This window comes from Belonocnema kinseyi, chromosome 7, assembly GCF_010883055.1.
Source record: "Belonocnema kinseyi isolate 2016_QV_RU_SX_M_011 chromosome 7, B_treatae_v1, whole genome shotgun sequence".
Taxonomy (NCBI): domain Eukaryota; kingdom Metazoa; phylum Arthropoda; class Insecta; order Hymenoptera; family Cynipidae; genus Belonocnema; species Belonocnema kinseyi.
The window spans coordinates 138,446,860-138,472,062 of NC_046663.1; the positions used below are offsets into that span (position 1 = coordinate 138,446,860).

Here is a 25,203-nt window from a genome sequence, read left to right on the forward strand (position 1 = left end):
AAGCAACCCTCGACTAAGGACAATGATAAGAAAGGTAAGAATACCGAAACAGCTTCCAGAAATCCAAGCCGCCATAGCAGCTGCAAGAAAAGAAATTGAAAACGGTATTAACAAACTGCGAATAAACACGGACTTAAAGTTCCTAATGGACAGTTATACTAAATGAATCCCACACTGGAAATGCAACGGGTGGAAGACAACTAATGGCAGGCATGTCGTCAACCGGACAGAGTTCGAAGATTTAAGAAAGATACAAGAGACCCTTGATGTGACATGGAACCACATCCCCGGTCAACAAGGGATAGAAGGCAATGAGATGGCTGATTACCTAGCGCAAATGGGAATCAACAGGAGCATTGTTGCCCAAGACAAGCATGCCCTAGACTCTAGCACTTTTCGAAAGGAACACAATGTTAGTATGCCTACTGGCCAAGCAGACTCTATAGTTTATGTCAGTCCCCCCTCCGAGATTAGCGAAGACAGTGACGATAGTGAATACTGCAATAATGATCAGAGTAATAAAGACACAGGAACAGCTCCGTTCAAATCTATTATTAAAGGGTGGGAAATTCAATGATCCATATCCAAATTTGACAAATCATTAGCAGCTCATCAATCCTACTTCTGGGACAAAGAAGGACTTGACGAAGTCATGCAAGATTGACGCACCTCGAATAGAGCGCACAGTGGTGTCGGAAGGAGAGGATGACGAAGAATTATTACTCACCTTGCAAAGCATGGATCCGTGCACTAACGTGAACGATCCCCTTCCCACTAGAGTAAACGCGTTTCTAGAATCCTTTTATAGACACCTCGACACGAGGAACGCCTGAGAACCCACGGATACTGCGTTAGGCATAGAAAAATTACCCGAAACAAAAATTCCGGGGTGGACAGAAGGAGCACAGTTGGCTTTAAACACTCACGCGAGGTGATAGAGTCTCCCATTATAGGCACTCTACCATCAAGGAAGTCATCATTCCAGAGGCCAGTCGCTTCGACCATAGCCACTGCTAGTTCAACTCTGGTAGCTAACAGTAATAGAATGGCAGATAGCAATCATCAAAAAGGGATGCCTGCCAGTGAGAAGTATAATATGCTTCCGCGGCAACTCAATCCATCCACACTTCTTTCAGGAGGGCAAAACATTACCCTACTCAAGGTGTAGTGAATAAAGCTAACTCACAGCCGCCTACCCTAATTGAAGGAGTGGTACAGCACCAATGGACTGAGCCTCTCACATATCGCAGAGACAATTACGCCCACTTTATTTCGGAAGACTGTGGACCGACGAATCCTATTTTCAAACTTTGTTAGCAACAGAACGCGTTTATCCTCAAGACTTGTGGGAGAATAGGCCTCAGAAGGGACACACCTCCTGGTCACTCTTAGTCACACATTTTGGCAAAAACAAGGTGTACTCCATCTTGGTAAAAAGAAATCACTTTGACGAAACTGGCTGGAAGGATGTGATTTCCGGACTAAAATGTCTAGAAACGGCTCTTGATCGAGACCAACAGAAAACATTTCGAATGGCCAATTCGGGAGACCTTCTGGGTACTTTACCCCAGAACAAGATGACCGAACTGCTAGTCGACATATTCCGGGACGGTAATGTTACCATTACACTATGTAACGGCAGACTGGAAGTCCGACCTGAGACCCTAAGGCTCGAAATAATAAGGGCACGCACACGTGAACCAATAGTCAATAGGGATACCTCTATCAGCGTATTTTAAAAAGTGTCCCTTGATACTGTGGACAAACTACCCACCACTCCCAGCGGTAACAGGTACATAATAACCATGCAAGACAATTTCAGCAAGCTTTGCATAGCCTTTCCTGCTCCCGACATCAAAAACGATACAATCGCCGACGCGGCAGCCACGTACTTATTTGCGCGATACGGAGCCCCACGCTGTATCTTTACGGATCGAGGAGGAAGATTCGTAAGCAGACTAATGCGCTAGTTAAGAAGAATATTCTGGATCAAGGGAATTACTACGTCTGGGTATCTCCCACAAACTAACGGTTCTCTGGAACTTAGTCATATCGCACTTACCGATTACATCAAATATTACGCGAGAGATTACGATGATTGGGATAGGTTGCTACCCTTTGCGATGTTCGCCTATAACACATCGGTACACGAGTCTACCAGCTTCACCCCCTTCGAACTTATATGCGGGAAGATTGCGCGCATGCCCAGTTCCTTCCCATCCGAGGAAAGGCTAGAAACCTACGGATCTTACTTGCGCGATTAGACCTTTAAGTTAAGCGAAATTCAGAAAATTGCAGCTAAAAACATGATAAAAGCTAAAGAAACGTCGAAGGTACGTTATGACGAAAAGGCAAGACCACTGACCGCAAAGGTTGGTGATAAAGTAATTATCTTTAAGGATGCAAGGAAGAATAAATTCGACAAACGTGCAACTGGAACTTATACGATCGTGGGCTTCACCGAAAAACACAGTGTAATCCTGGAAGCTGACGATGGTACAATATCCATAAAGCACTCGGATCAGCTCTTAGTAACATACTGTTAAGAAAACCCTGACATAAGTATTGAACAGCGCACACCTATTTTTGTAGGAAAAATAAAATAAAAATGTATGCGACGTTCTTGTGGACAATTGCAGTAATCCTTGATCCATCATCCTAGACGGTATGTGACAACACCAGTGAACTCTACCGAGGCGGTCTATTTGGATTAAGCACCGGGATATATTATGAGTACCTTGAGTCAATGAGAAGGACAACTAGAACAGAGAGAATCAAAGCCTACCTACGTATAAATCGATTGAAACAACTGTTCACCGCGACTAAATCAAAATTTAAGGACTTAAATACTGTGGACAAACTTACGAATACAATTGACAAAAATAATAAACGAATACAACTTACAAACAAAAATAGATGCTTCTGGACGACTCCAGAGAACCATCGAACGAGAAATGAAGGAGCTGAAACAAAATACGAAGGACAACTCCCCGGCTAGGCTTCTTAGGAAAAAAACGCTGGACCGGTAGCTGGACTTCTAACATACGACGACGGACAGGCAATGGACTCTGAATTAAATAATCTTAACATAGCTCAGGCCAATTTGTCGCACGTCGTGGGACAGCAGACGCATCTCGTAAGGTCTCAATTAGAAGAAATCCACCAAGTGGCGGAAAGACACCGGGCGCAGCAACTACAACTAAAGGCGCAACTTGTCCGAGCTATTGGATCTACTAACGCCATTTCTACATCCCTCAGGACAATGAGTTACACTTACGCATTAACCAAATTGCTGCACGCTATCGAAATGGCAGAGTATGAATATCTGCGATCAGCTGATCAAACTCTCGTTGTTATTCACATGACGCGCAAGGGACATCTCCACCCATCATTATTAACGTCAACACAGATCCAGCCGATCTTCAGAGACGTACAAGATCATGCTCCGGAAGCTGTGTTTCCTGTACATGGACCCGAAGTTAGTGTGGACAAACTTGCCAAGGTCTCCCTAGTCACCATCATTTTCCGAGAAGGAAAGCTACAAGTCCTGTTGGGTATGCCCCCACTATAGAAGACCGAGTTCACACTCTACCGGATACATTCCACTCCTCTTCAACACTCTGCCGTGGGAAACGGAACAGGGAAAGCCTATATACGCTCTGATTTTTCATACATTTGTATCGAAGAGACGGAGCGAACCTATCTGCTCCTGACTGATGCGGAACTCGGACAACGCCAAAAATCACCTAGATGTATGTATATGTCCTGGCACCTTTCCGGTGTACGAAACTGCGGGATTTCCGTCTAGCAAATCTGAACTGCTACTTAATTCGAAATTCTTAGCGTTTGTATTATGCAAAATCATGATATCTTATGACCAAAAACACTACTGGAAGGCCCTCCCATCATTCAATGGCTGAATCTACTCGACACAAGTGCGTCCAACGGCCGATCTAATCTGCCCTGCTAGACCTGACGAGCGAATTACCTTGAAAGGGATTGGACTGATCCAAATAGCTTCAGAATGCAAGCTGAGGACTTCACAACTTACCTTCCAGGGGCTAGGACAAACTAAGGCGGAAACCATTGCTGTGTATGAGCCTTTAGTTCACTTTAATCTCTCAATTATGTCAATAAAATTGCATAACTTACCTGCGATACACGAAACTTACCCGAGAAAATATTCCGACGTGCCTGGACGTGCTCTGGATCAGATTGAGCTGCTGATAACAAGAACACCAATATTCCGTCGGGGATAATACTACCTATAACTGAGGAAGGGGTATTATCATCACATTAGCAAGAACTAAGTGGTTTATGCAGAACTAATCATGAGTCAAAAATTCATAATAACGCTTCAACTACCCCAGGGATCAGAATTCCTAAACAGGTACTACAGCCCGCTTAGGATCGTGCAGCCTTTCCACCCTCAAGCTACTCAACGATATGCTCAATGCCAACGCAGTTTCAGACCCATCAAGAAGATCACAGTCCATCAACATAATCCTCATTTCTGGAGTGAGATTTTGAAGGTTCCAAGTACGATTTGCTCTCACTCTCACCCGAACCAGGGAAGGCCACCCATGAACTCACCCGCCATCACGCGATTAGGATATCCTCGAATAAGGGTGCTTCAGTCCTAATGCGTGATAGGCTGCAGGAAGGGGGAATTCTGTTCGGTGATACAACCTAAGAAGACGTTGTCTTCATGAAATTTTTAATTCACTGCCACAATAATAGTTAGATTTATCCTCCTTCACCAAAACTCCCCATCCCATAAGAACTACTTCTGGTAATCAATAGGAGTAGCACCCACTATTTCGAAGCTTCATAAATTCATGATTATTGTGCGCCTCACATTTTCTAATGAAAATGTGACAGAAGCTATCAATCGCCTTCCTTTTATAGATCCACAAACAGACGTATGGCAAATATTCTCGGGCGTGTATTTCCGTATAATCTGAGACACCCATGAGTTAACCAGACTTCAAGGATTCGTCATCTCTGTATTCGAAAAGACTTGCATTTGAGCAATCAATCGTTTTATCTGTACCTTTCCCTAAAAAGTAAGGATTCTGTGTCGAGATAATTACGACTCATTATAACCATGTATAGTACTCAGGGTAAACGAACATCGACATCCTCGGACACTGGTAACAATCGGGGACAGTTGTTCAAAATTTCAGCGCAGGTCTGTTACGGTCATTATCACAGCACCCACGCGTCACACATATAGTGCACCGTGACCAAGGCCGTCGACTTTCCTATGCAAACTCCATTGAACTGAACGAGACGGGGAGAGGAGCAAAGAGCGGCGTGGACAGAGGCCTCGCTAATTACACCACGCGCGGGCTGGACAATATTAACGATCCTCGCCTCCTTCCCCGCCTATGAACTCGTGCCATTTCTTGGCACGCATGCTCGCCGGATACTCCCAGCGTTCCGCGAGACCATTAAATGATAATTAACAATGTCAATTGTTAATGAATATTAAAAATACATAATAATAAAATCAATTATTTTCGGTTGGCTACCCAAATTTCAAATTTAAGATCATTTGATCAAAATCAAAATTCCATTAATATTGGTAATAACTGATAGTAGTTTCACCCACTCCTTCTTAAAATCAATTAGCCGATAAATAAAAGAAAACCACTTTGTTCACTAACTAGGATAACTAAGAAAACAAGAGGATGAGCCTAATATTTTCATCAAGAACCAATTCGATTTCGAAACTCACTAAACCGCGAGAAAAGTACAACATTCCAAAAAATTCTGAATTAGCCCAATAATTAATGAAATTTTGATTCAAACTATTATTCAGATCTTTTACCTTAGCGGCTCACCAACACTGCACATGCCTGGTAGGAAATTTTAGTTGCACACATTTTTGAAAACTCAGAAATTGTGGTCAATTGTGTTCACACGTATTGCATCCGGCCGCGACAGTTCCCAGGCCAAAAATGCAGATATTTTTAAAAACCCTAACTAAATTATCCATAGCATTGCCTATCAGTTACATCCTACCTGTTACCTCCAGCCAGTCGTTCGTCACTTCTTCCCAATATTGGACTAATTCTCCGAGAGGAAAGATTCGAATTAAAGTCCAACTTGTCCGTCAGCATTGAACCTCGCGCGGGACTCGTTACGCGGGTTTGCCACTCCCATAAGTACGTATATTGGAAGGGCAGTGTCCAACAAGGAGTGCTTTTGCGATGTTAAATTTGAACACACCAGCAGATGGAAATCTTATAAATTCAACATATATTAGCGAGGTGCAACCAGAATTAAAAAGGGGCTATAGGACTAAAGTGGAGTGACAGTTCGCGCGCTGTGTCGCGCGAGTGAAAAAGTGGTGGACGACGCTCCGCGATAGCAGATCATCTGTTCAAAAAGCTCAGAGATTATTATATTTAAAATTGCTTTCACATTTGTTTACATCTCTCTGTCTCTCTCCCTCGTATATCTCCCCTTTCGGTGGGAAGGCGAATCGGATAGTGACATATGGAAACTATTGTGTAAACCTAGATGACAAAGTTGCTTAGCCCTTTATCCCCTCCGCTACTGTGGAGATGGGCCGTAGTTTTTAAGGAAATACAAATTGTGTTTAGAATTATTTTCAAGTGTTTTTGAATAAAGCCTCTAGATTTTTAAATCTTAAAAAAAAGAAACAAGGGAAATAAAGTCGTTTCATTCCGTACATATAACCCAACCAAATTTCAGAACTACAAGGGTTAGGGCTCCCATTCCGGGAGTAGATCAAAGTATCGTGCATCACATAAAAGATACAGTTCTGCGTTAAACTAAAAAAGACCGTTGTTCTATCACCAATAGTTTCGGAATTACGGCCTTTCAAAGAACCCCGATTTTTTTCAACTTTTTGACAAAAATCGCATTTTTTTGTTTCTCTGTAGCTCGGATCCTGATGGCCAGATCTAAAAATGGTCAACACATGCATTAAAATAAACAGAAATACCTGTAATTTAAAAAAAGGACATTATACTGATTATAATAGATCGCGATTTAGCACCTGCTGAAAGTGACCCATTTCGACCTGGATTTACATGTAAATTCCCAAAGTTCAGTTTTTTATGAATAGCTTGTTTCGGGGTTATCACAGAAGAAAGTTCCTAAAGAATGAATACAAGAGTACTTAATTCTGCGTAAGTTAAAAAAAAAGGTTCTTTCTCATAATAGTTCTGGAGTAATGATCTTCCAAATATCCCTATTTTTGGTCTTTTTTCACCGAAAATCCGAAAGTCGTGTTTGTTCGGAAAAAAGACAAAAAAATAGGCATATTTGGAAGGTCATTACTCGAGACCTATTTTGAGTAGGAACCTTTTCTTTTTTTTTAACTTATGCAAAATTAAGTCCTCTTGTATTCATTGAAACTATTGGTGATAGAACAACGATCTCTTTTACCTCTCAAATGCACAGGAAACCACCAATCCAATGGATTGTGATATTTTGCTCATTTTCCCACAAAAATTTCCGTGTTCTGGGACAAAATCCTGTTCACAGAACCTGTCCTTATTTTATGCACCCACAAATGAAGTGCTTAAAAGAAAAAATAACTGCCCCAGAAATTACCATCTTAAAGTACCAGATGACTGAACTAACGGCTTGAAAAATTTGAAATCTTGTCCACCATGCAGAATCTGTTATTTTAAATTTGTAATTTTTTATCTGAACTTCAAAATAGACATACCAAGGAATCCATTGGTACCTTAATTTTCTAAATGTGAAGTGGTATGCGACGATATGGACTTTCAGCAGCAGAAATTTGAGGAAAAAATCCAACTGTTTTTGAATAAAATATGTTAATTTCGCGTTTATAGATAAGTTTCCGAGTTTTCGCACCATCTTGAATTCATCAATCATAACTAAATATCAAGAAATGAAAATCAGTTTGCCTTTTGATAAATATTATAAAAATGTATCCCTTTATTTTAGTAATCATGCATAGAGAATCAAGTTCCATTTTACAACTTTGACTGTTTGTCAACAGAGCGCAGGGTAGCCGATTGATATGAAACCTTGAACGCAGATACTTCGAGGTATCAAAATCACGAAAATATATTTATTTGATTCGAATTTTAATCTTGACTTTTGGCAAGAAATTGAGATCCTGGACCATAATGCTCCGGTTCGATTCCAAAGGAATCGAACCGGGCTTTAATATGCATAAAATATATAGTAACCTCACATAAACTATCTTTTTGTGTTATACATTTTCTTACTTACCCTCTGTTTACTTTACACACACGGATAAGTGGGCTCGTTTAGAGCGTATGGTGCGAAAAGGGTGCCTTTTTTGCCGAAACTGTCAGGAATTTATTCGAGTATAGGCCAATATACGTATCCATATCGAGAACGTGGGACCTACTCAGAGACAGTTATTATTAATATTTAAAAAAGGGATGTCCACTTAAAGTCTGTAGTGCAAACATGTGTAGGGGACGAAGGGGAAGAATAACTAGTCAGAAAAGTCTATGGAAAATATCAGTGGACATCCCTGATTTTAAAAAAAACATTGTGAATGTCCCTTTCACGACATTAATAAAATTTTAATATTAAATATTATGTATTTTTTAGGCTCTGACTAGTAAAATTGGAAACGATTGTTTTGATCTGGAAAGATTAGAAACACTGGGAGATTCGTTCTTGAAATTCGCAGTTTCCTTATACCTATACGATACTTTCAAAAGTTTTAACGAAGGCCAGTTAACAGCTTTGAAAGGCAAAATGATAGGTAATAGAAACCTTTTCTACTGTGGCGTCAACAAAGGCATTTCGGGAAGGTTGAAAGTGGAAGATTTTTCTCCAATGAGTAATTTCATTACTCCCGCTTATGCTGTTGAAAGAAGATTGCAAGCGGTACTAGTGGCAAACGAGGTAAATAATTTGTAATATGATCAAATAGGGCAGTGGTGAAAGCACTTGAGAACTCTGTATAATCAATAAACTTTGACAAATAGTCTTCTCAATTCACCTTAAATATCTTCGAAATCTTGAATTCAGACTTGCATCCGTACTTCCATTTTCTTAAATTCCCTTGAGTATTTCCGAATTATTTTTAATTGTAAATTCCATTGCTTTTGAATTCCCTTGAAGCTTTTTGAATTCTTCCTTAATTCGATTCAATTCTATTGAAATCCTTTTATTTTTTATATATTTTATTTTAATTCTTGAATTTACGCTTTACTTGTATGGATTCGTACAATAAGACTCGTAAGTACCTCCCTCTCTGAAGTTGGATATTTACATGTTCTTCAATGCTAATAGGTTTTTTATATAACTTTATAGAAAAAGGCTAAAAAGAATATAAAAAATGGTTCATTTCATTAAATAAACTCTTAATATTTTATCAATTTAAAAAAGCGGACATTTTTGTGCATTTTATGTTAAATTGCTGTAACGATACTTAAAGCGATCGATGAGTGATATATCAGAATACAAGTATCGGTTTATGAATTTGTTTCAAGAACATATATAGGACGATTCTGTGGGTCGTATGGAACACTTCCATCATCAAAACTCACTGTCGACAAAATATACATAGATACGACTTTTCAATTTAGGCATTTATGAGTGTTATTATGCATCAAGATTGCTAGTAGTTAACCCTCTCATTCAAATCCTAATTCGAGAACATACACGGTTAGGTTCTTTCCTGGTGCACCTTACTAGAAACAAGTCAGAAGTCCTCACATATGGTCAGAAGTTCTGAGGATTTCTGATGATTCTGACTATTTCTGTAGACACGTTAATTCACTGCCTATCAGGTAACCTATCAGTAATCTTCAGACTTGATATCCTAATTACGCTTAGTATATATTAAGTTTAATTAAGCAAGAGATTCATTTATTTAAGATAAAAAATACATCGGACAATAGGTTTCATGTATATTTTTGTAATACAGGCGTTAAGTTCATCTCTTATATACACCCAACTTTCGATCTCAGTCCCCCTGTTTTTGGCCTTCCTAGAACTGCTAGCGCCTGCAGTTCATCAGGGGAGCAGGGCGAAAGCAGTTGCGACAACACTCTGAGAAGGGCTGCAGTGCGCGATTATTCATTCAAGAATATTGCGCAATAGCATGCATTCCAATTAAAAACAGTTCAGGAGGCCCTGACTGCTTACGTTTCGACCCCCCCCCCCCCCCCCCCCCCCCCCCCCCTCCCCGAATTCAGCCTTAAGGCTATTTGAAGGTAACCCTCGACACTGGACTGAAAACAAGAGTTTGATGTATATATGCGAAATGCCATTACAATAGAGTTTCCATTTTACATTTTTACATTTTTTTAAAGTCCGTCATTTACATTTATAGCAAGAAGCTGAAAAAATTCGTGTTTTGTTTGAATAAGAGTCGCCAAGAAATTCCGTGTAGTTCATTATTTATATAAATTTAAAAAATATCGCTGACTCACCGGTAGCTTGTGAAATTAGGTAAACGATTATACACGAGGAGAATATAATTTTGGTCATCCAAAGAAGCCATATATGAAAGGTAATATATGTCACAATTTATTTATTTGAAATAATAATTCATTAAAAAAATTTAGAGTCCTGTAGTATATAAATATTAATAATTAAATATGAGTAACAAGGGAATGTGCATAATTGAATAAATATAAATAAATAATAGAAATAACATGGGAAAATAAATAAAGTATTAGGTTTAATGCCATTCTATTCTTTGAACCATAAGAAAAGGATTATTCTTCGTACGCATGTTTTGACGATTTTTGAAAATTTACTCACAAATTCTTACTTTTCTTGAAGAATTGCCTCCAGAAACATAACAAAAGTGGACGGAAATGATCAGAATTTCTTCATTCTTCACTGATATTTCTAACTTTGTTTGAGTACGGAATGTACATCAATTTTAAGTAAGAGGCCGAAATGATAAAAAATAATAGTATGGATTGCATGTTTATTCATAAAACGCGTGTTACTTATGAGGTTAAGATAATACATCGATTAGTACACTGTACAACAATTGGCATATGGTGAAAGCGAATGCGTAAGCGCGCAAGATAGTTGGGGATACTTGTAAGTTCTAGGAATTAAAAGTGCTCGTTTGTATACTATCCCTCACTCCCCAGTACTCACAGTCACAAAATGCTACTTGGAATATAGAATACAAACATGAAAAAACACATAGACCATGTTTCCATATCATAAAATAATTTTGTTGTTGTTGTATTAGATATCTCCTAATGTTTTGTACGAACTGCATGTACCGCCTGAAGAACGCTATAGTGGTTACGTATCTGAGTCTACGATGGATAGGATTCAGGAAACCGTTCTAGATTGGAAAGACAAACCAACCCACACTGGAATGGAACACTTCCTAGGAAAACAAACTGTCCCTGATAAAGTGGTGGCCGATTCCGTGGAGGCAATTATTGGTGCATATCTTTACGTAAGTACATTATTTTTCTTTCGCTGTATAGACTTATAGTCTAGATGCGCTACAAATTCCTGTCAGATCTTATGTGTCCACGGCAAACCGATGATTCTTATGCAGTATGATCACCTGATTCCGAATCGGTGTGGTACGTCTTCGATATCTATGGGATTTTGTTACGTAAGTCGAGGCTAAATAAAAGTAATTTAACCTAATCGCTTACACGGTGTCAGAATGGCCCCAACGTCAGTTCCAGACTAAAATTTGAATAGGGTTCTGAGAATTTTGGTATACACCTCAAAATAATTTTCATTTAAAAAAGACAATCAAAATCTCATTTCTATTCATTAAATACCGCCTGTGAATTTTTTTTCAAGTTGAAACCATGCATACAAGCAGTATGACAATGTTTCAGAGTCAGCTGGGGTCCATTTGACCCCGTGTAAGTAATGTGTCATTTTTCAGAGGTAAAAGTGATGAGGGTAAAACAAGTTACGCCTATAACTTGGAAATTATTATCGTGATGATAATTTTTTTCGTCACATCTAAAATTATCAGGTGAAATACATTTTTTTGTTTGGCTGCACTCGAGTTGTGGTCTAGGGTCAGAAAACCCTTCATTTACAAACCGTTGTCATTTTAGACAGGAGAAGTTGCATGCTCCTTTTCGACAAAAAAAGGGATTACTGTGCTATTGCATTTGCTCATTTAGCTTTTGAGTGTGAAAAACTTAATTTGGCTGTCTTAATGCTTTCCAACCATTAGACAGTAGAGTTCAAAAGTTTTGTGATTATACTTGAAAAACTTATATTAAGAGTAGTTCAATTTTTTGACCTGAAATCTCGGCTCAATTTTCTCTAACAATAACGCGAACAACAAATTTTTCTGAGGCTTACCATTCGAAATTAAATGCTATGTTTAGAAGTACTAACCCAAACATTGATAATTTGGTCGAAGCTTTGTTAGAATTTCAAACGAGTGCCTACATAAAAATCAAAAGCAAGAGAAAAAAGAGAAAAGAAAATATAGGAAAAGAAAAATCTCTTATTGATGAAATGTTAAAGCTAGAAGTAGGTTTCATAACTAGATTCATTTTTCGGTAAAGTTATGCGCAAGTTTTACCAGTATAGATTTATGTTTAATTTGACGACTATTTATAATATGTAATAGGATTGTAGTTATATAAAATAAAGAAATAAAGAAAACTCGAGAAATTCCTCCTATGAATTTTGAACATAGACCGCAATTTGAGTTCGCCGTTTTTTGTAATTAAGACTGTTTCTCTAAAGTAGATAATTTCCAAGAAAAATTATCTTTTATTTGAAGAAATTCTTATGTGTCCTACGAAATAGTAATTTTTCTTTAATCAAATATAATTGAGAGCTCGTAATTTTTGTAATAACGTATAGCTGCTGCTTCGAAAAGTTCAATTTTGTGTCAAATTTTTGAAACTAGTTTTAATCGAAAAAATCAGGCCTCAATTATTAATGACTGTTCTTCAGATTGACAAACTTTGCGAAAAAACCTTCTGCAAAGTTGAATTCTTTATCTATAGTCCTATATGCAGTATGAAATTGATTCTAAGCCCATCCAAAGTTTATTACAAATTCAGTCCAACATGTTAGTTGTTGTTACTTGTAGCTGTTTAATAACTATTAGATTTTATTTTTTGTTAGAGTGACAATAGGGCTGTGAAAAAACGTATGCATTGAAGCGCCCATATCTCCGGCCAGGTCAAAATCCAGAGGCGTAGTATCCTGTTAGATTTAGTGCAATAACGAAGCTTCCCTACCGATAGAAATCTCAGAATATTCTCAGGCGAAATAGACTGGTAAGTTTGAGACTAAAAGCAGGTTCGATTTGAATGATTTAGTCTCCGAGATAGAGAGATTTGGGTCTTTTTCAAGCTTCCTTTAGAGGTCCTTTTGAGAGTGATGCGATGGTCACGTACCGGGCGGGCAGAGTTATTTACAGTAGTTGGCCGTCGCTAACTCGACTCTCTCTTTTAAATTTTTCTTGAAATTATTAACACTATTTTTTAATTGATGAATTTTCTCATTATACTTATTTATAATTATATCTTATATACTAATATACAATTTTCGATTTGAATTCAAAAATATTGTCTTTTTTGGCGTATCTCACTCCATTTACGAGAAACGTTGTATTAATTCCATTTATGAACATTTACAAAAAAAGTTAGATATCTGAAATCACCAAAAGCTTAACAAGTGACCCTTGAGTGTCGGGTACTCTTTTGAGAGAGCCTCTCTGCTTGTTATTTATGATCGAATTCTTATTTCAATTTCAGCCTCTCTGCTAGTTATTTATGACCGTATTTTTATTTCAATTCCAGAAAGGACATTTTAAAGCCTTCAAAACATTTAAACGAGCATATTCTCTGAGGTTTCTATCAGTTGGGTATTGTCCAATTCTTAAAAAAGTAGACTGTGTTTATTATTAAATGAATAAAAAAATTGACATTCACTAATGAATTTGTAAGAAGCTCCAAAATAGGTTAGGGTTTGTCCCAACTTCCTACTGCTTGTAGGATTACAGATAGACAATTAAGCATTGAAGGATCGTATAAGGTTATATTTTTTAATAATATAATTTTAACGCACACCTTTGTTTCAGTAGCATTTTGTTACATAATTGTGGTCTGATTCTTTCAATAAAACCTTTTTCCAGAAATTGCACACGAATTTGACTTTTTCGAAGCGGCAAATATACGTTAGTGCAAAAATTTATAGCTTTAGATTATATTTGATTCAAGAAAAATGACTATTTCGTAGGACACATAAGAATTTTTTCCAATAAAATTCATTTTCTTTTTTGAAATTATCAACAAAATCTTTTCAAAACTTTTGCCTATTAATTTAAAAAAGTAATTAATTGTGAATATCTCGAAAACCTTATACATACCGAAGAAGTACCACACCGATTCGGTATCAGGAGATCATTCAGGATAAGAATCATTATCGTTTTGCCTAGAACGTATATTTACAAAATAACAGGGATATTTATAATGTATATAGATTATATAATATTTGTTTAGGATTTATTTTTTACTTTGTAAGTGACAATACAATTTTGCAGTCTTCAGGTACAGAAGGTGCTGTCAACATTCTGAACTGGTTCGGAATAATTCCTACCAAAATAGAAATTAAAGGACCCTCAATTTCTCAATGTCAAGCTGCTAAATACGAAAATGTTGATGAACACATGCCATGGGCTGATCTAATAGAAACTAAATTAAATTACAAGTTCAACGATCGAACACATTTACTACAGGTGAAATCATAACTTTCTAAGTGAACTAATAAAAACCAAATAGAAGTATTATAATCTTGTTCTGTTTATATTCAATAGATAGCGGAAAACATCCTAGATTATATAGAAAACAATTAAGCAGCATTTAACCGCATCAGTTTAAAATAATAAAGATGCTCGTTTTTAAATGAAGGTTTAATATTTAATCGAATGTTTGTATAACAAAATATGAAGAAATCAGTCAATTAGCTGTATTAAACTTTTTTATTATACCCAGTCAACGGTGCGATTTTGACACCTCTATCCATCAGTAGGTAATAATCATTTCTGGTATTTTTTCTGGGCGTGACAGAATACTACATTTTCGATTATTATAACTTTTCAATAGCATAGTAACGACTAAAATCAGTTTTTTGAGTAAATAATAGCAGAAATTATTATCTCGCCGCGGCAGTGGCCGTGACTAGGGAGGTGCTATAAAAGACTGGTATTTTTTCTTAACTGTTTTTATATACAGAAGAACTTGATATCAATTTTTTGTTGCAACTAAACTAAAGGAAATTGTGTTCCGGATTTTTAAGTGGTTTTTACGGCCTCAAGAGGTGGTTTCTCGGTACATGCTGAATTCTGGCATCGAACGCAATCACTCGACAAGAAAGAAAAACTTCGTCTACATTTGAGACAACGGAGACTGCCGCTGATGACGTCAACAGGCCTGACATGACTTCAGCCACTCTGAATCCCAGGGCCAATGAGACCATAATAAAATCAGTAACGAAAATTCAAAAAACGTCCCTAAAATTCGAGAGGTTTCGGAAGTTGCAAAGAAGTTTAGCCAATGAAAATTAGTTGCCTTCTCAGGTGGCGCACTTTGAGCGCAAATATAATTTTATGAAGCAGGCTTCTCTAGCTAATGTCTTAGAAATTCATAATTTGCCTTTCAAACAGGGAGAGGACCTTCCCGCTGTCATAAATAAAATTGCAACCGCTTTGGATATTTCTACTCCAAAGTCTGGTGGGAAGAAATGCACCCTTTACATCAGAGTAACATTAACAAAATGCAATGTTCTGATGTACAGGATTTCCCAGAACTAAGTGTCCAGATTAATATGGCTGAATAAACATACAAAACAAATTAACCGAAACTTCCTTTGGCAAAAATGTATTAAAGTTTTAGTTATTGAGTTATGAAATGATTAATCTGGACCAAACAGAAGCGCCCCACACGTGTGCGAAGCGGACGCCAAAGCTGTGTTAATGACCTCTGCAGAGGCTACGTTGAAGCTTAACATATATCGAAGGACAGAAGGGAAGATAATATGAAAAAGGAAGTAGAATGTAATTATCAAGGGCCTTGGAGTGAACAGTGAAACGGGAGAGGTTAATAATCTGATGAGAAATGAAGGAGTACAAATGAGGGTGGAAGGAGTAAAGAGAGTAGGAGGAATGAAGGAAGAGAAGGCATGTCGTTCGTGAAATTAGGGAGTGAGAAGGATAGGTTTGAAGTAATGGGAAAAAAGAAGGCTTTGAAAGGAAGAACAAAGAGAATAGAAGAAAATCTGACCTGGCAGTAAAATAAGATGGAAATGGTTGATTAAGCGGAGAGCATGAGCAGAAAGAAGTAATGGTAACAGGATAATAATAGGGAGATATAGTATTTGAGTAAATAAGTCGAACAGAGCAAGAAAGTTAGCAGGACAAAGAACAATAAAATGAGAAGGAAGGGAACTCATTAGGATTTACGAAAGACATAAAGAAATAAAGACCAAGACGGAATGAGCGAACTGAGAAGATAGATAAGTGAAAGTGGGGTTTTGGAATGTTTCAAGTTTAAAATAACAAGGATAAGCTTCTCTGGGGGGAATTGGAAAAGTAGGACGCAATAATGATGAGTGTCACTTGGGCCGATGATGAAGATTGGAAGGGCATAGAAAGATTTTAACCGAAAGGATATGTATGGAAGATACAAGAAGTAGTAATCGATAGTATGCGTTTATAGGAGAAGAGGGTTAGAGGAGAATCAAAAGTTATGAGGAGGTGGATGGAGAAAAAATAGGTCGGGCTGATGTTGATAGGTGGTGATTTAAACGCTTGGACCGCTAATAAGGATAAGTCATGGTAAAAAAGTAGAGGATATATATCTATGTGGAAGTTCTCAGGAACACTTTAGAAAAACAGCTAGAAAAAAAAGGAAATATTCCATGCATCCAGGCGGGTTTTAGGAAAGTAATGGGAGTAACAGGAAACTTTGACGTCTTAAAGTGTCTAGTTAATATGAATTCAGGGAATTAAAAAGAAAACCTGGTGTCTTTGTTCGTGGACTTCAATACAGCCTTCAGCTCCGTGAACAGACGGTCGCTGTAGCAAGCTATGAAAGAGAGGGCAGTAGATGAAGTGCTAATTGAAATAACAAAATAAATGTTTGTGGAAACTAGGTTTAGAGTGAGGATAGGAATTGAAAAAGGAAAGGAATTCTAGACAAGTACAGGGCTTAGGCATGGTTGTCCGTTCAGCCCGCTATTTTATAGTGTAATATTGGCAGAATTAGAGGAGAAAGAAAAGGGGGGGATGATCGTAGGTAACAGTAAGATCTATTCTTTAACATTCGCGGATAATGTTGTACTTTTAGTAGAGAACGAAAGAGAGATGAACTTGATGAGTACCAAGATAATTTTCTTTAGGAATAAAGGTGTAAAGTATTGTATAAATGGAAGAATAACTGGGAAAGGGTGAAACTTCTAAAGCGTAGGGAGAAGAAGATTAACAGAAGACTAGAGGATGAGCGTACGGATGCTCGACTTCTTAGTCTGGACAGTTTTGTGTTATGAGGTGGAGATTTGGAAGTGGAAGGAGCATAAGAGAGTGGAAAGTCTTTAGGAAAGATTTTTAAGGTGGGGCATGGGTTGAGTTGGAGATGCCCAGGATATATGTTCAGAGAAGAACTAGGAAGAAATAAATTGTTAGTTTGGCAAATTAAGAGATACTGGAAGTTTAAAGAGAAGCTGAAAAGGGGAGAGGCGACCAAAATTGCACAAGAATTCTAAAGTGAGATCTGTAGTAGAAAGAGGAGAAGTGATCTTGAAAGTTGAAAGTGGGAGGGTAAGAAAAAGGAAACGAGAAAAGATTTTAGTTTCCAAGAAGAGTATAGATTGGCAGGAGATAGAATTGGAGATGGTAGTGAGACAGGGAGAGGAGAGATGGAGAAAAATTATGGAATCAATTTGGAATCTAGATAAAGCCAAGAAAAGGAAATGCTAAACTATCCACAAAGTGTGGTACAGGTGTCTTTATGGACGAGCTTGAGATATGCAGGACGAGTAGTGGGTAAGCGCGAAGCGCAATCGGGGGACAAGTCATGTATACGATACTTTATGCAAGAAATGTCTGTTATGCGCAGGTCCGCCGGAGGCTTTCAAAAAAATAACTAACAAGAAGGGTCCATAATGTTTACAAGATTCTGCGTTTAGAGCGGGATGCCCATTTTGACTTTTGATACAAGATAGTAAGGTTAAGAAACATTACTTGGGACTTTACTAGTAGGCATAAAGATGAAAGCACTTCCTCCAAGCTCCATGATTGCTGTATGCTTTATAACCCTGTTTCAGGGAAATAATGTTACTTTATTTCTCTAGCGAAATAACGTGTAAACCCACCGCAAACTTTTGTCACTTGTGAGTAAACGGAAATTTATCACTCGCAAAATAGGTGTCGTAAAGTAGCCGTAAAATACATGTGTTGCATAAGTTAAATTAGAGAAGTAAGTTAGAAAGTCGAGAATACTATTAAATTAAAAGAAGGTAAGAGGAGACATAGGCCCTGGAATCCAGATCCTGCGTATATAGTCTGTAAATAGTAGCAAGCAGTCGAGAAATTAGAATTTAAGATATATATTTAAGATAGAATGAGTAAGTTAAGGCACTTATGTAACTGATTTTAAAGGAAATGGAGGCATTAAAACCCACAAAAAAGGAGAGTTTAAATGTATGCATAATTTAAATCCAGTTAATGAATATTATCTACTGCAAATCATTATATACTGTAGGGTGGTTTCCCCTTAATTTATTTGTTTATTTAGAATGGTTTTTTTATACTTGTCGTTATTATAATGTTAATTTTTTACATTTCAGGCATTTTCACATCCTTCATATTCCGCTAATGGAGTTACTCCTTGCTATCAAAGATTAGAATTTCTGGGCGATGCAGTGCTAGGTAAGCAATTCCATTGTTCGTGAATCTTAAAAAATGATATTTATATTTTAATACTGGACAAAACTTTGAGTTTGTGTAGCTATTTCTAAATCAATTGGTCGTTCTTGGATATATTTATTCAGGAATGCCCCAATAACCAGTCCCAGACGATCGGTTATCTGTATCTCATCACAAAATAATTTAAATAATTTCCGACACTGAGCTATAACAATTTCAAACTTCTTCGTAAATAAATTATATGTTTTTCCAATAAGATTTGAGAGTTTATCTGCTCATAAGAATAGCTTGAATATACTAGCGTAGATTCTGAGTAGGGAATGAACTAGATAAGGTATGAACTTCGCTATGAATCGTCTAGAAAAGGACAACCACTGTGAGACAAGGGGCTTAGCACTAAGTATTTAGACAGGCAGCTGCCTGACTCCTTGAATACTTTGTGCTAAGCCTCTCATCTCGCAGAACTTGTCCTTTCCTAGACGATTCGCAGAAAATGCATACCTTATCTAGTCCGATCTCTAATTAATAAAATGAAATTTACACCAGACTTCGGCAGCAAACTTTTTGGAGTATTTAGTTAAAGTTACGTCACTTAGCGACACCCGAGTCCTAAAGTTGTATTATAGACTTTTTTGACGGAAGTCTTGAGGATGTTCTGATGGACAGTGAAAGACAAAAAAAGTTCCAAATGATGTATCCATAAACCTCTCTTAATAGGAGATATATAAAAAACAAAGTACAATTAATGTAACTAAAATTTAAAGTACAATATACTGCAAAAATCGTAACTAAGTTACGTTTCAAGTTACTTTTGAAAAATTGATCGAAGTAAGTCTAAAAGTTACAAATAAATTTTTACTTACATATTTACATGTAACAAGTTACTACCCTATACTACTTTTGAGTAAGTTTTGCTCCTACATAATGTGGAAGAAAGCTCACAGCACATTCATTATGGTTTTAGTTGAACAGAGAGATATACAACAACAAAAATCTACGACGCAAAAAGTCAGCCAAGTAGAAAATTATCAGAACAGTTCATTAAAATGAAATCAAAGTTGACGAAGACAAATGAAAAGGAGCAATTTGTAAATTAATATTTTAATAATTTATTAATCATATTTATAGTGACATCTTGATTCATTATTTTTATTTTTATTACAAAAATATCTACGTTATAATAACCATGGACCAAGTAAACTGAGTATCGCAAATGGAATAAAACAAATTACTGTTAATCAATTAGAATTCTTCAAGTAAAGTTTTAAAAACTTGGCATAAATAATGTCAATCAATCTTATGAAATTTATTCAATTGTATTTGAGCAATGTTTATTTAAAACATCTGATTCTTTTTAAAGCTTTAAGTCGTAGAATCAGTCGGTAATGAAATATATTGGTTCTCCTAGAAAATGACAAAGGTAACTTACCAATTTGACCATATTACTTTCGCAGTAATTACTGAAAACCTGGTCATTGATCAAGAGTGTTACACTTGCACACGACATCAGAATTCTGTGTTCTTCATTACAGACTAGTGGAGGATTAAGTACAGAAAATTTACGTGATTTCTACGAGTTTTGAGTAACTTATTGACGTATGATGTGAGAGGGTATGCAGGCCCCATACCGATGTATATGTCGTAAACATTTAGCCGAACGCGGCATAGGGCCTAAATGCCCTAGCAATAGGCCAAATTCAAGCACGTGTATTTCAAAAAGAATCCTAAACTTTTTCCTTTTTTCATTTTTATAATGTACCGAACAGCAGATCTAGCAGTTGAAAAGTTGTATATTTTTTTAATATCTATTCAACTGCCTTTAAAAAAATTATTCCATCTTCCTTAGTTGAAGGTTCAACTTTATGGCTGAAAATTCGAGTGATTTTTTGAAAAGTCATGTATTTTGTAAAAACTTCGCCTGTTTTCGTAGAAAATTGCTATAAACGTCGTTTATTTGATTAAAAATTCATCTCTTTTTCTTAAATTGTTATCTTATTTATTTTATTATCTCAAGCCTAATAAAAATATGTTGATTTAATTTGATAATATTATTTTTGTTTACCGCAGTTAAACAAACTAGTAAAAATGGTTTAATCAGCAAAAAAGTGATAAATTTTTAAATCCTTAAATGCATTGATTAATCAGTTTTGTTACGTAGAATTTTCGCAACAATAATTTTAATTTATTTTAATTTAATATATGGGGCTTTAAGCACGGAATTGCTTTTCTAATGTGGCAGCATGGCCGTGGTGAAGGGCCTGTACCTACAACCGCGGTTTGCTACTGGAAGCAACATTGATTAGCGAAAGCTGTTATGGGTGCTTCAAAACTTCTTGACTCTGAAGCTCTTACAAAGGGTAAATAAGTTCAAAAAAGGCCCTGGATGTTGTGGAGAATTCTAAAAAGATTAAAATTCAACTATGTGCTTTGCTACTGAATGCTGAATTTCCAGCGGTAGGTGCTTTTCCTGATAAGATTGGAGAAGATTTCGTGCTGTATATAAAATGTCACAATTCTACAGAAGCTAAATCCCATTATATTGCCGGGTCAACAAGATTAACATGTATTTAGCACATATCCTGCTTCAAATGTAAACAGCAGACAAAAATAAAGGTTTTTTTTTGTGTCGCTAAGCTTGATTTAAAAAAGTCCATCGCTGGCAGGATCAGTACACTATAACCAGTATGGCTTCGACAGTAGTTAAATTTGAATTTCAAGTGCGGTGTTCGCTAAATTGATTTGGACCTGGAATATTGGTATGGAAAATTTTTCGAACACTTTTATAGCTTTTCTTTGGATAAATTGACAAACACTCAATCAGAGAATTTCGAACAGTGCAGTGATCAAAAGATTAAGTGGAGAAAGATATTCATAATCAGACATATTAGTGTTCCTGTATATTGCGTGCGTGAATGACGTCACATGTACCCAAGGAAACCACGGCCACGTTTATATTGAACAATGATTGTATCTCTCTTCACCGTTTGCTTTTATCATCGATTTCATCGCTAGCCAAAGGAAAGTTATCTTCGGATTCTCCTACTATCATGCCTTTATCGATTTTCTACTGCTACCAGTTTCCAGTACAATTAGCTGTTAAATATTTGTCTTCCCACTTCTTCGTCTTTATATAGAGAATTAAAAGCCTCGCTTTGCAACGAAGAGTGTCCACAAAGTAGGTCTTACGGTGTTCAACTTCGCACTGTACGAAGTTTTCAGCTGTCACCTTCGCATTACGCTGGCACAGTCTTTATTATGATTTTAATGCAGACTTAAGGTTGCTTTACTTATTTTCTCATATTTATGTTTTAACAGCATCAGTACTACTATAATACAAAAGTAGCACACTATTGCATTGCATGGCTGTAATTTTTTTTTTTCTAGTCATTATGTCGAAAATGGAAGCATTATCTATCGAGCTTGTTTCATTGCACGAAGCTATTGTGCGTACAGAAACTAATTTTAAGAATTTCGCACTCGATAAACGAAACGAGACAAGTGTTAGAGGTCGTTTGGACTTGCTTAATCAAAAATGGCATCAATGCTTAGAACTAGACTTACAGGCTAGATTGCTCTATACCTCGGAAGAGAAAGAGACCATATAATACTTTACTAAAAGTCAATTTTTACAAATTGAAGAGGCTTATTTTCCAGCTCACGGTTATTTAAATTTGAAGTGGCATACGTTTGTCTCAATTGTTACAGCAGTAGCTAATAAATCATCGCGAGGAACCGTTTCTCAACAAACTTGTGCTATTCTTAGGTTACCTAAAATTACGTTGGGTGACGCTGGCCATGTGATTAAACATGTAACACTGACCGATGCGAATTTCACTACTCCTTGGAATACAATTAAACTCCGCTACGACAATAAACGCACTCTGATTAATGCTCATTTGCAAGCAATCGCGTCTATTCCGAATGTCAGTAATAATGCTGTAGTGGAGTTGAGGGTGTTACGGGATACTACAAAGGAATCTTTAATATTACTCCGCAAGGCCTCGAGCGGTCGCAACTTTTTTTTTTAATGTTTGTAAAAGATTTGGCTATCGTATGACCCTCGATCATGATTTCACATTAATATTTAATAACAATTTGACACAGTAAATGTAGAAAACGGAGAAAAAAACGAAAAAAAAATAAAAATTCACCATTTGTTTATTTATCAATATTCATTAATGATTGAGGGTCATGCGATAGCCACTTATAGACTCTTTGAAAACCAATTGGGTTCTTGTGTTTCAGATGATCCGAATTTGAGATACCATGGCGACCGTTTTTTCACACGGCTTCTTCAGATCGCTCATATCTCGGCCGGATGTTAATAAAAAATGAAGAAAAGTATTTTTTCGTCAGTCAAAATTAGGTAATAAAGGCAGGCTGTCTTGCAGTAAAATGACGTCACTGATGGCTCTCGTGATAGGTGCCGTGCTCGATTTCGTTGATAGAACGCGCGCTATTTTTTCTGTGGGTTTTCACGCTGGAAGAAGCTAGGAGCCATTTAGAAGGGGAGAAAAGTTCACGTGATTTTGTCGGCTGTTACAGTTCAAGTGACAAATTCAAAGCCATTGGGTTTTTGTGCAGTGTTTGGAAAAGTGTAGTTTCAAAGTACAATGTTTCTCCGTTGCAGCTAAGACCTGCTCCATAATTTTCGTTTTCGCCTTTCTTCATTAAAAGAAAATCATTAATTGATAGGAAAGCAGCAATAGCTGCCTGTCTTCAGCAAAGAATAGCCTATATAATCGCGTCCATTTTGACAAGTGCCCGCTCGCAAACAGAAGAGCTAGCATGTGGCCAGCCAGCACAGTAGCGCGCACCGTTCGGAGCCTGCAGCACAGCTTGCCTAGCTTCACGCGCATCTGCCTGCAGAGCCCCCAGCAGCAAAATACAGCAAGAAATCCAGCAAGAAAAAAAGTCAATTTTTATTGGCCTGCAAGCCGAAAAATAAACGTTAATCTATCTATTTTTAATGTAACAAATATTCTGAACTGCTTCAGTCATTTAAGGTCGCTGTGGAAATTTAAAAGGATATTACCGGCTTACATATATAGTGCCTAGAAAGCGGGATAACTTTAAAATTTTCCAAGTGTAAAGCTATGCATTTTTCACGAACAATACATCATGTCGAATTCAAATAGTAGATAGACGGTTCTGCTCTTGAAATTGTTCATGTAATGCGCGATCTCGGAATGTTTGTATATAATAAACTCTCTTTCCTCCAGCATATTGATTATAGTACCGCTAAAGGTCTAAAGATGCTGGAATTCATCTAACGTCACTTGATTAACTTTAAACAACCATACGCATTGCGCTTATTACATATCACGTTGAATAGACCCATTATAATGTAATGCTTACAAGTTTGGTCTGCACATAACTCCTCGCATTTTAGAAAATCTGAAAAAAGTTCAACATAGATTTCTCTCATTGGCGGCAAATAAGTTAGGTCTTCCTAATCCTCGATCGTCGCATGAACATTTGTATACTTCTGCTGTTTTAAACATCAGTTCTTTGAGGTCACATTGAAAAACGCAAGGTATTCTATTTATGCAATAGTAAGTCAATAGAATTATAACATGAACTCAATTATTTAAAAGTGTACACTTACATGTATCAGGTAGATCCCTGTGCAGTTCTACTGATCGGTCTCACATATTTCATTTATATAAATTCAGATCTAGTTTCAGCGAACATTCACTAATTTCTCAAATGACCAGCATCTCAAATGAAGTCTTCGGCCTTTCATACTCCCGTTTTTACTCTAGTGCCAGGTCGCATATTCTAGTCGATTTTTCTTATGTTTAAATTAAGATCATATTTATATTAGGCTAACTAGAAATTAAATACGCTTTGTGACTTACATTTGCAAATGGGCTACTTGTACGATATTTGTATAAATAAATCTATAAATTATACATATTGCCTATAAATCAAATTTATGTGTAATATGTAGAATTTAGTACTCACACTGATCGACATTTTTGCAATTTTAATATAAGTTTAATATACATTTGTATATTATATGTATATACTCGGCATATGAATTTGCCATTAAGTGACTATATCTTAAATTTAATACAAGCAATCTTTAATTTTATATAACAAAACATTACAGTTTTTTCTATTTAAATATAAATAAAACTTGTTCTAAGAAGTGAATTTTAATTTTTAAAAAAGGAAAGAATTAAGAATCCTAACCTAGAAGAAGCTGTACTTGCTTAATATATTTCTAAAGGTGGCATCACAAAATGTTGAGACGCTAAAAAAAGTTCAAATTAACCCCGCCCTGTCTCGTGACAGACCGTGATGAT

General features: G+C 36.7%; 1 protein-coding gene across 6 annotated transcripts in view; it reads left to right on the forward strand.

The window, feature by feature from the left end:
- The window catches only part of LOC117175984 (endoribonuclease Dicer), a 357,463-nt gene that overhangs the window by 274,268 nt on the left and 57,992 nt on the right, over positions 1–25,203 (forward strand). For 4 of the 6 annotated variants that reach the window (XM_033365884.1, XM_033365885.1, XM_033365883.1 and 1 more), the window contains 4 exons: positions 8,596–8,895; positions 11,213–11,428; positions 14,513–14,707; positions 18,814–18,895. In XM_033365884.1, coding sequence (XP_033221775.1) covers positions 8,596–8,895; positions 11,213–11,428; positions 14,513–14,707; positions 18,814–18,895 — 793 coding nt within the window. Of the gene's footprint in view, positions 1–8,595; positions 8,896–11,212; positions 11,429–14,512; positions 14,708–18,813; positions 18,896–23,137; positions 23,974–25,203 lie in introns of those variants that run through there. The other 2 variants (XM_033365889.1, XM_033365887.1) reach the window with 2 other exon arrangements.